The sequence below is a fragment of the Octopus bimaculoides genome, chromosome 7 (genome assembly GCF_001194135.2).
Source record: "Octopus bimaculoides isolate UCB-OBI-ISO-001 chromosome 7, ASM119413v2, whole genome shotgun sequence".
In the NCBI taxonomy this organism is placed as follows: domain Eukaryota; kingdom Metazoa; phylum Mollusca; class Cephalopoda; order Octopoda; family Octopodidae; genus Octopus; species Octopus bimaculoides.
The window spans coordinates 19,373,606-19,385,155 of record NC_068987.1 but is presented as its reverse complement, the minus strand read 5'-3'; the positions used below and the strand labels follow the sequence as shown (position 1 = coordinate 19,385,155).

At 38.3% G+C, this 11,550-nt stretch overlaps 1 protein-coding gene across 2 annotated transcripts in view; it reads left to right on the top strand.

Moving 5' to 3' along the window:
• Positions 1-11,405, top strand: part of LOC106881356 (ankyrin repeat and LEM domain-containing protein 2) — a 51,360-nt gene extending 39,955 nt beyond the window's left edge. For both annotated transcript variants that reach the window (XM_052969319.1, XM_052969320.1), the window contains exons 4-11: positions 497-682; positions 1,707-1,829; positions 2,697-2,754; positions 3,662-3,870; positions 4,946-5,043; positions 7,180-8,043; positions 9,351-9,482; positions 11,124-11,405. In XM_052969319.1, coding sequence (XP_052825279.1) covers positions 497-682; positions 1,707-1,829; positions 2,697-2,754; positions 3,662-3,870; positions 4,946-5,043; positions 7,180-8,043; positions 9,351-9,482; positions 11,124-11,253 — 1,800 coding nt within the window. In that variant the 3' untranslated portion in view covers positions 11,254-11,405. The remainder of the gene's footprint in view (positions 1-496; positions 683-1,706; positions 1,830-2,696; positions 2,755-3,661; positions 3,871-4,945; positions 5,044-7,179; positions 8,044-9,350; positions 9,483-11,123) is intronic.
• The last annotated feature ends 145 nt before the right edge of the window (positions 11,406-11,550 follow it).

Genomic DNA, 11,550 nt, shown 5'->3' with positions numbered 1-11,550 from the left:
AATCTCTGTATTTTTCTGCATATTTTGAAAAAGTTCAAAATGAAAGAAATGGGGGTGGGGGGTAATTTAGAAATGTCAATTTTTTTGTAGATTTGTATTCCCTGTAGCCGAAAAGTGGGGTTTGTGCCGAAAAAAAAAAAATTTAAAGAAAGGGTGGTTTTGGGAGCAGGGAATGGGCAGATGTCTTGCCGATATTTTCACTTGCCGACTAGGTATAAGAATAGCAAATGATGATGATGAAAAATGTCATTGTCATTATCAATGTTGATATCGTTATTAAATGCTTTGGATATCATCATTGTTCATATCATATGAAGGACATATTGATTGAAATGTTGTGAACATATAAAGAAGAAACGGATCTACAATTAATGTTTCCCCCCTTCTTCTCCCTCCACTGTGTCAGAACTCTTGAAATCAGGCACTAAATAACTCCTTATTCCCTAGATAATTCATCTGATTGTAATTCTTGCTTGTTTTTTTTTCTCTATTTCAGGTGGGTGCCCGTTACAACGCTTTTCATATCGCTGCCAAAATGAATAAGCCTGAGATTATCAAAATAATCCTCGAAGTCATCCAGGATCCAAATTTCTTCTGCAAATTGTATGGTATCAATGATGATAGTATATGTGATAGAACAGAGCGTCTAATAGATTACTACCTTAACACACCAGACAAAGGGGTTTGTATTGTCTGTTTACCCTTTATATTCCTTATATATCTAAATACAAATCTCATTACTAGCCAGGTGCCCACCCTGTGTCCAGGGGTTGGCTTGCAAAGTCCTTCCAGTTCTATGGATCATCATTGGTATTTCTTTGGGATGTTATATGATGGGGCCTCTCAATCCTTTCCACAATGATTGACAGATATTGCCTTCAGTGTCTTGACTCACCCTATCTTATTGCTTCTCACATACCCCGTTGTGACCGTATAGTTCGGGAGTGGGACCAGTGAATCTTGAAGGTATTTAGGCCTCAACGTAACCAACGAACAGGTTCGCATAGTTGGGGCCCATTGTCGTTCCCATGGCCACTCCCCAGAATTGTTGATAAAACTCCCCTGTGAACGAGACATATACATACATACATACACTCTAATAACAAACAGCAAGAATGAGTGCTTAACACTGCATTGGTGGATGAATCTTTATTTGTGAGTTAACAAGGCTACCATTGGTTTCATATAAAGAATTCTCGGCAATTATCAAACCTGCTGCATGAGATGTTGGTACTTGTCTCCATCTTGGATGGAGTGTAAGTGGAGGGAAAGAAACCAACCAGTAACAGCGAGTGAACCGGGATAAGCCCATCGCTGTGCTGGTCATGGAGAGCTGTGGTGCAAGGGTTATCTACTTGACTTTCACTTGTTAAACTCCAGGTCAGTTCTAATCTTGCAGCTTCACGATCAAAGGCATTCCTATTATGAAACACCCCATGTGTCTTTGGCCATTTTCCTCTCAGATATAGTGTATTTAGAACTACATAATCCAATATTTCCCTCTCCATTTTTTATTTCTTTTTTTTAAAACAGTAGTTTGATTTGACTGCTATTTTTAACAGGTCAAACAACCATACAGGGGCTACCTTATTACCTGGCCTCACGCATTGACAGTTTGATATGTTTATTTGTAGCTATTTATTTGTGTTTGGTTTGGTTGTTTTTTTCCTATTTTACATCCATTTTCTTTCTTTCTTTTACTACAGTCATGTGAAACACCACTACACTTTGCTTGCAAGGCTGGCTACAAAGGCGTCATCGAAGTCCTTGTGAACCATCCATTGACCAAAATAAATGCAAGGAATAAATTTAACAAAACTCCACTGGATGTGAGTTGCTTCCTGCTTTTTTGTACCTTTTGTTTTGAATGCGTTACAGTTGTTGCGTATAGAATTGATTTTCTCTTTTGCAGAAGAATGTGTGTAGTAGGTAGTGGGAATTGCAATAGTAGTATGTTGTTAGCAGCATACTAGTAGGTGGGTGGAAAGGGTTGCTAGTGTGTGTGTGTGTATACATGAGGGCACAGGACTGTGTGGTTAGGGTGTTGCACTCACCATTGCGAAATCATGGTTTCAATTCCTTTACCAGATAGTGCATCATGTAATTTTTTTGCATTTTTACAATATTTCATAATTAAACATTAATATTTAGGCCTAGGAGTGGCTGTGTGGTAAGTAGCTTGCTTACCAACCACATGGTTCCGGGTTCACTCCCACTGTGTGGCACCTTGAGCAAGTGTCTTCTACTATAGCCTCGGGCCGACCAAAGCCTTGTGAGTGGATTTAGTAGACGGAAACTGAAAGAAGCCTGTCGTATATATGTATATATATGTATATGTTTGTGTCTGTGTTTGTCCCCCCAGCATCGTTTGACAACCGATGGTGGTGTGTTTACGTCCCCGTAACTTAGCGTTTCAGCAAAAGAGTCCCGATAGAATAAGTACTAGGCTTCCAAAGAATAAGTCCTGGGTTTGATTTACTTGACTAAAAGGCGGTGCTCCAGCATGGCCGCTGTCAAATGACTGAAACCAGTAAAAGAGTAAAGAGTATTTAGTACTCGTGTTATTTAAGTATCTAGTAACAAGCCATGGTGGTTAACACAATATGTGTGTGCATGAATGAATGAATGAACTTGCATACACTTGTACATTAGTAATCTATATTTTAGGAAAGTCTTTTTGTATTATTTCATTGCAGTTGATACCAGAATCAATTAGTGCTTCTTCACGAAAACAGATTGAGAGATTCTTAGAAGGTACCTACATCATGTATATATATATTTCGCTTACACTGTTTTTACTGTCAATTTTATATTTGTTTTATATTATTTTTTTGTTCTTGTTGCATTTATATTTGTATTCTTGTTTTTGTTGATAACTAAGAGCGTAGGTGCTAATATATCTAATATTTAATTTGACTTCCTCAAATCAAATTAAATATTAGATATATTAGCACCAACATCTTTTTATTTTCCTTTAAATATTACCTTCTGAAAAATACAAATTTGACTATTACAATGTTCTATTTATGAATATCTTGGTCCGTTTGTATGAAACAACTGTATTGGAATATGAAAAATAAAAATCTATAATTTGTTTTAACATCCAATCTCATTCATTTCATAAATATAAATGAATTTGTTGAACTTTGTTTAATAAGTTAAGTCATATACTGATTATTTCAATACAAGCTTTCATAATTATACGACCTTTTTAAAAAATTTGCAAGCAAAGAAGAAAAGACATTAGAATTCTAAGGGAAGAATTCCAATTAAAGGACAAACATACATACATTCGTCTGATATATATATATATATATATATATATATATATATATGTGTGTGTGTGTGTGTGTATGTACGTTCTGCCTTATCTTCGAAACGTCTAGTTAGAATAGAGGCAGCTGACGAAGGAATAATTCCAAGTGGCTATCTGTTTTCCTATGTGTTTGTTCCGTTGTCTGTAGTTTATTTTGCTAACGTCCTGTTCCCTGATATGCATCTATATACACATGTAGATGTAAGTGTGCATCAGCATGGCCGCAGCTCTAAGCTGAAACTTAAGAAGAAAAAAAAGAGAAAAAAAATATATGTGGGTATACATGCATACTTATTCTTTGTATTATTATATATATATATATGAATTTTTATTTCTATTTTTCAGAACGCTGTTATGTGCCTTTATATAGAGATGGAGATAACCTAAGTCCACCTCGGATAGGTCAACCTTGCAGTCCAGTGTATACTTGTGATGCTCAGAGTCCACCTTTCAATCAAGTGCCTTCAGTGGACTCCCCCGAAGGGTCACCACTGAGCTCTCGTATGTTGTCCAGTGTTGTCAAAGCTTATGCTGGGCCAATGTCCCCTGAACAAGTAACTTATTCTATTTTTATCTTTGATGCCTCTCTTGCTTTTTTTTTCTGTTTTTCTCTCTTTCCTCATCTCCTTACTCTGTACTTTTCCTTCAGCCTTGCTTGCCTCTCAGCCTTATTCGTCATCATCATCATCATTGTTTGACGTCTGCTTTCCATGCTGGCATGGGTTGGACGATTTAACTGAGGACTGGTGAACCAGATGGCTACACCAGGCTCCAATCTGATTTGGCAGAGTCTCTACAGCTGGATGCCCTTCCTAACGCCAACCACTCTGAGAGCGTAGTGGGTGCTTTTACGTGCCACCAGCACGAAAGGTCAGTCAGGCGGTACCGGCAACAGCCACGCTCAAAATGGTGTATTTTACGTGCTACCTGCACAGGAGCCAGTCCAGCGGCACTGGCAACGATCTCACTTGAATGTCTTTTCGCGTGCCAGGAAGGCGATGCTCGTAACGATCATGCTCAAATGGTGCTATTTTCGTGCCACTGGCACGGAAGCCAGGCAGTTGCTCTGGCAACGATCATGCAATTATTATTTCCCTTTATTCCAGTACTTGTACTTTATTAGATTTAATTTTTGTTTTTCCATTCCTCTTTTTCCCTCTCCCAATGAACACTACCACACACTTGAATCACATGCGTATAAAACACACCCAGTTGGTCCTGCACATACTGTATGTTGAGAACCCTTGGGTTAGACACTTTGTCCGGAACTGGTAAGCTGAAGGGCTGTACCAGGCTCCAGTCTACCTCTCAGCCTTACACGTAGGAAGAAAACTTTTCACATGCTGCCTTAAACCCATTTAATATTGATGGTTATTTTACTAAGTTCTTCATTATTTTCAAAATCAATTGAAATGAAAGCAATGTATTGCAACAGAAATGCAGTCACAAAAGAATTAAATGTAGTTTGTAAATGCCATGCAGGATTGTTAGAAAGAAAGAGAGATACCATCACTTTTCTCTTTTCTCTCTCTCTCTCTCTTTTTCTCTCTCTCTCTCTCTTTCTCTCTTTCTCTCTCTCTCTCTCTCTCTCTCTCTCTCTCACACTTTCACTGTTTCTCTTTTCATTAGGCTAATGACTTCAGAAGGAATTGGAAACCTTCCCGAGATAAGGAGACTATTGATGATCTGAGATCTGACCAAGAGAAAGGATATGAGCGTATTGGACGGTAACTATCTTTTTTCATCTACTTTTTCTGTCTCTCACTCTCCCTCTCCTTATCTCTCTCTCTCTCTTTCTTGCTACTTATATCTTATATGAATGTGTGTATGTATGTGTGTGTGTATATATATATATATATATCATCATTGTTGTTTTAAATGTCCACTTTCCAATGCTTGCGTGGGTTGGACAGTGTATCGAGGCAAATTGGCTACACCCTAGTTATCTTCCAGCCAACCCTTACCTGCTTCCAAGTAAGGTAATATTTCCTCCCACAGTACTAGAAAAAAGTATGGAGCGCAAGTGTAATTTCAACAAAGAACAAAATAAGAATTTTTAAGACTAGCGTAAAAGTGGTGTTATTGTATGGGGCTGAGACATAGCGAACAACAGTTGAGTCAAATAAGCAAATACAATCATTCATCAACAGGTGCTTGCGTAGTATACTTAAAATCAGATGGTCTGAACACATAAGCAATATGAAGCTATGGCAAAGAACGAATCAAGTTTCGATTAGGGAGCAAATGCCAAAGCTGGAACACCACAGATGCGAAGGGTAGCTTCTTTACCACATAGCCACATTCTTATCTATTATGCTATTGTTGGATTCCTCTTTCGTTATTACTGATGTGATAGGTCATGTTGTCTGTTGTCAAGACGCTGCACTCTTAAATGGCTCAGCTTACTTAGATGTAAATTAATTAAATTGCTTGGTACTGCTCACCACTGTGAGCAGTAGGAGAGAATACTAATTAATTAGCTTGCAGCAGTAATTTTAAATCCTTTGTTTTGTGTAGCTTATTTGAAGTGAAATATGCTTCACAGTGCCATCTTGTTACATAGATACTATATGAACAGAAAGTTTTTAGTAATGCTCTTTCGATGATTTCAGTGGTTAATAGAGAAGTTTGTGCACTCAAACACTTCTTAATATACGCAGAGTTTTTGCACAAACCAGTGAGGGGGCATTTATTTGGTTGCTTGACTTGCTAGAAATAACAGCCGGATTTCCTTCAATTAATACTGTTGTCTTTCAAAAGGGGAACACTGACCATTGAACAATGTAAATACAGTAATTATAATTCATTAGACAAAAGCATATGAAACGTTTTTATTATTTTAATTGTCAAAAGACAAAATTATAAGGCGGTTGTGGTAGTGGTCCTACTGCGGCTGGTGATTGTTGTTAGCTCAAGTACATCCTAATTCAACAGCTCTGTGATCAAAGACATTCTAACCATGGCCAACATGTCTTTGTTTGTTCAGAACTATAGTATTCAATATGTCTTGTTTTTTGTTTTTTTTTTCTTTTTAATCTTAGTAGTGTGGTTTGAGGATTTGGCTGCTATTTCTTGCAATTTAGGCCAGCACATACAAGCTCTCTTATTGATTTGCATAAGAAGTTACTGGACACAATAGTCTCCATATTCATCTGGCTTCAACCCTTTTAATTATTATACTGAGGAGCAGTGGCAGCTTGTAGATAAAATTAGTGGCGGGGGTGCTGCTTCAGAAAATTTTTAGCCATTGTTTTAATATTGTGTAAATGGAAACGAACATATAAAAAGAAAATTTATACATAAACTTGATCAGTTTGTCTTTTAGCCACTGCCAGGTAGTGTTTAATTTGTTCGCTGAACACTGCCGTGAATTCCTTGTTTTTCAAAAATCCCACCTAAATCACAAAATAAGTGGGGGGGGGGGGGAATCTGCCCTATTTTTCAAATTGTACACACACACTTTGTTCTCATGATGGCCTGTCTATTATTATGTATATATGATGCACACACATGTTGACATATAAATAAAATCTTCTCTTAAACATTGTACCCCGTTTGTGTCTCTCTTTTCCTTCTGGCATTTATTCTTTTCATATTTATTGTATCGACCATGTGATGTGCAAAGGAGCCATTCTCGTCACCTCACTTCACACGGTCGTTTACATACCCTTTGCATGATTTGGCATTGAATGGAGTGGCAGAGATGAGGTTTTGTAGTTCAGTTTATCTTTACTAGTATTATTTTATTTTTTCTATAACTCTTGTTTATTGAATTATATTTTTCTGATAATAATTATGAATTTAAGTGTTTAATCACTTTTAAAAAAAAAAAAATTTTTGTGTCATTCTTTTTCTTTCCACAGACAACTTGCTCAAAAATACAAATTCGGGTGGCGAGAATATTGGGACTTTTTGGGTATTTACACTGATATTTCTAAACCTGAAGGGCTTGAGAAGTTCGAGACCTACCTCCAAAACCAGTTCTTAACATTCAATGTTCACCGCAGTCTGGAGGCTCTTCATGTAACTGAAAACATCACTTCACAGAAAACCATTGAGTCAATAAAATCACTCAAGAACATGTTTACCGTTGACAGCAACAAAAATGTTTCTGGTTTTGGCCAGTCGCTAATTTCTAGTGATTCCCCCACAAGTCAGCAGCAAAGTAAAAAGCAGGAAGATAATTTTGATCAAAATAATTCTGTGCCAGTTGTAACCGAAAAGGAAAAAGAAGAGGAAGAGCAGGTGAAAGAAGGCCAGACAAGCAAAATGTTCATCTCAATCAACAAGCATTTTAAAAGTCATAAAAAAATATCAGGCATGAAAGACTTCAATGAGATTATGGACTCACTTGCCAAAGAGTTTGGCACCAAACTGGTCATCGTTGGCAGCAGCCAAGATACTGATGGTTCTGTAACTAGCAATACTGCGTGGATGGACGTTGTCGACACAAAAGACGATCACCATCATTCCATCTACACCACATTTTCAAATCTTAGCGATGTGTTCGGCACTGTCCACGACAAACAGCCTATCACTGTGTCTTTAGCTAAAACCAGTGCTTGTCCCCTATCACCATCAACGCCAACGAAAGACAATGTTACCTTGCCCTCCGATACCGTCCTTTTAAATGTCTCCTCACCAACTGGCCTCAACATAGATGTCCCAGCCAAACCAGCTCGCTCACCACCAAAGTCAAAATCTGTCATAAATATATACCTTAATGGGTAAGTAATTCTGCTGCTTGATCTTTTGACCTCTCTCTATCTATTTATCTATCCATCTATCTCTTCCTCTTTTTCTTTCTCATTTCTTTCTCTTATATCTCTCTCTCTCTCACACACACAAATTTTCCACTTATCTCCCTATACTGCTCTCAGTGTTCCATTACTGACTTTGTTTAACCCCCACATCTACCCTATGGTGTCCAGAAGACCTATAGTGGAAGCATGTGACTTAGTGGTTGGGGTGTTGGACTCATGATCGTAAGATTGTGGTTTCAATTCCTGGACCAAGTAACGCGTTGTGTTCTTGAGCAAAACACTTCATTTCACATTGCTCCAGTCCACTCAACTGGCAAAAATGAATAATCCTGCAACAGACCAGTGAAATTAGGAAACCTGCCCTTATGAGCCGCTATGACTCAAGAAGGTAGCTTTACCTTTTGTACCAGAAGACTTATTATCAAAGGTGTTCTAACCATAACTTTTCCATCTGGTTTTTTGTTTGTTTCGCCCACTTCAGGTAGTAGGTGTAGGTATGGGTGTGTGGCAAAGAAATCTGCTTCTCAACCACATGGTTCCAGGTTCAGACCCTCTGTGTGACACTTTGGGCAAGTGTATTGGGCCCTGCAAGAGCTCCAGGTTGATCGAAGCCTTGTGAGTGGATTTGGTAAGCAGAATCTGAAAGAAGCCTATCGTATGTATGTGTGTGGCTGTGAGTATGTTTGTATCTTCATGTCTTGACATATAAATAAATGTCATTCATTTCTAATATTCTGCTAAAAACTGCCTGGTGAAGGGGAAATAGTAACCTTGCTTGGAAACATGAGAGTTAGTGACAGGAAGGGCATCAGGACACCTGCCTGTAGAAAATGTGTCAATAAACTCCATCCAATCCATGCAAGCACAGAAAAGCATCCGTTTTCTATGCTGGCATGGGTTCGATGGTAAGCTGGGAAGCTGCACCAGGTTTCAGCCTGATTTGGCATAGTTTCTATGGCTGAATACCCTTCCTAACGCCAACCACTCCAAGAGAGTAGTAGGTGCCAGTCATGAAACACCAGCATTGGCCATAACTACGATCTCACTTGGCTTGACAGGTCTTCTCAAAACATGGTATATTGCCAAAGGTCTCGGTAGATATTAAATGATATTAGTCTACCTACATGTAGGGCTACATGATCCAGTGTATTTTTACTTTACATTAGACAGTAGGATATGATTGGAAGGGAATTCGGTTAATATTTCTACCAGGCCCAATGGCCATACTGTGGCTTTTGAAAAATGTTGATCTAAAATGTGTTTGTTTGTAGGTTTGAACCCTCAAAGTTGGACCTGGACGTCTACCGGTGTGTTAAAGATGTAGAGCTGGACTCTCGAACGTATCCCTACATACACAAGTGGTTTCAGAAAGTGAAATCTTTCACAACTGATGAGCAACACAGGTAAGCCCCGACCTCATATCTTCATCAACAATACCGTTGTCATTCATCATCATCTAATATATATCATACTTATTATTATTAAGGTGACAAGCTGCCAGAATCATTAGCACACCAGGCAAAGTGCTTAGTGGCACTTGGTCCATCTTTTGGGTTCTGAGTTCAAATTCTGCTGATGTCAACTTTGCCTTCCATCCTTTCAGAGTTGATAAAATAAGTACTAGGTGATCATTCAGGACAATGTAATTGATTTACCCACCCACCCAGAAATTACTGGCCTTGTGCCAAAATTTGAAAACCATTATTGTTGTTGTTATTAAGGTGACAAGCTAGCAGAATTGTTAGCACACCGTGTGAAATGCTTCGCAGTATTTCACCTGTTGCTATGTTCTGAGTTTGAATTCCTCCGAGGTCGACTTTGCCTTTCATCCTTTTGGAGTTGATAAATTAAGTACCGGTGAAACACTGGGGTTGATGTAATAACTAGTCCCCTGCCCCCAAAGTTCAAGCCTTGTGCCTTTAGTTGAAAGGATTATTATTATTATTATAAAGGTGGTGAGCTGGCAGAACCATTAGCACGCCAGGCAAAATGCTTAGTGGTATTTTATCCATCTTTTCGTTCTGAGTTCAGATTCTGTCAAGGTTGACTTTGCCTTTCATCCTTTCAGGGTCAAGAAATTAAGTGCCAGTGCAACACTGGCGTCGATCTAATTGACTGCCCCCCCTCCCCCACCCCCACTAAATTTTGAGGTGTTGGGGTTTACTTGACTGGTATTTGTTTTATCAATCCCGAAAAGATGAAAGGTAAAGTCAACCTTGGTGGAATTTGAACTCAAAATATAAAGCCAGAAGAAATGCTGCTAGGCATTTTGGCCAACATGCTAACAATTCTGCCAGGTTGCTTCCCTTTTTAATAATAATAATAATAATAATAATAATAAACTTTTCCTAATTTTGACACAAGGCTAGCAATTTAGGGTGAGGGGTAAGTGGATTACATTAACCCCAGCGCTCAACTAGTACTTATTTCATTGACCCCGAAAGAATGAAGGGCAGAGTCAACCTCAGCAGAATTTGAACTCAAATCACAAAGCTGGACGAAATGCCTCAAAGCATTTTACCCAATGTGCTAACGATTCTGCCTGCTCACCATTTGAAACAATTATAATATGGGCATGTCCCTTAGTGGCTGACAGTATGTGCATCTCTGACCACAAGCAGGAGTAGTAGGGGAGCATCATAGCCATGTGTTGAGGGGAATTCTTTGGGGCTTGAATAATTCACCTCTAGAAACATGGATGTTTCATTTATCATCCTTAAACAACCATCATTCAGGGATCTTTTGAGTGGGATTGGCTACTCAACCTGAAGAAAATTCTAACTGGGCCCCAACTGCAAGGTCATGCACTGTTTATCTTGATATGAGATCACCATGTCGCGCACATATGGTTGTGATGCATGTGCCTGGTGTACCCTTATCAGACGAGTAGTCATGATGGGTATATTGGGCTTTGTATATTTGTACCCCAGTGTCACTTTGATGGCATGTGCTACTCTCTCACTCAGTAATAATAATAATAATAATAATAATAATTGTCATTTCCATTATACTGTTAAATTGTATCTTTTTCTTTCTTTCAACAGTTGGCGAAGTCCTGTTAAATGTTTCAACACTACAAGAAACGAAATGTCACCATTATCCCCTTCACATCGACACAGTCATCTTAGTAACCCCAGCAGCAGAAGAACTCTTTTTGGCTCTCCAAGTCGCTGAGTCAACGACAACCACAAATGACATTATAATTTTAAAGGGCTTCTTCTCAGTTTCCGTTTTTTTTTTTTTTGTGTCTCTCATTTTCTTTCACAGGTCTTGTTTTAATTTTACACAATATTTTTGTAAAATATTTTCATAGGTTTTACATATATATATATACATATATATATATATATGTATTGTGTATGTTTGTGTGTATATGCAGGTGTGTGTGTGTATGTGCGTATATGTGTGTGTCTGTGTGTGTGTTTGTATATAATAAAGAATTCTTTTCCAAAGTGTACAGAATAATTCTAT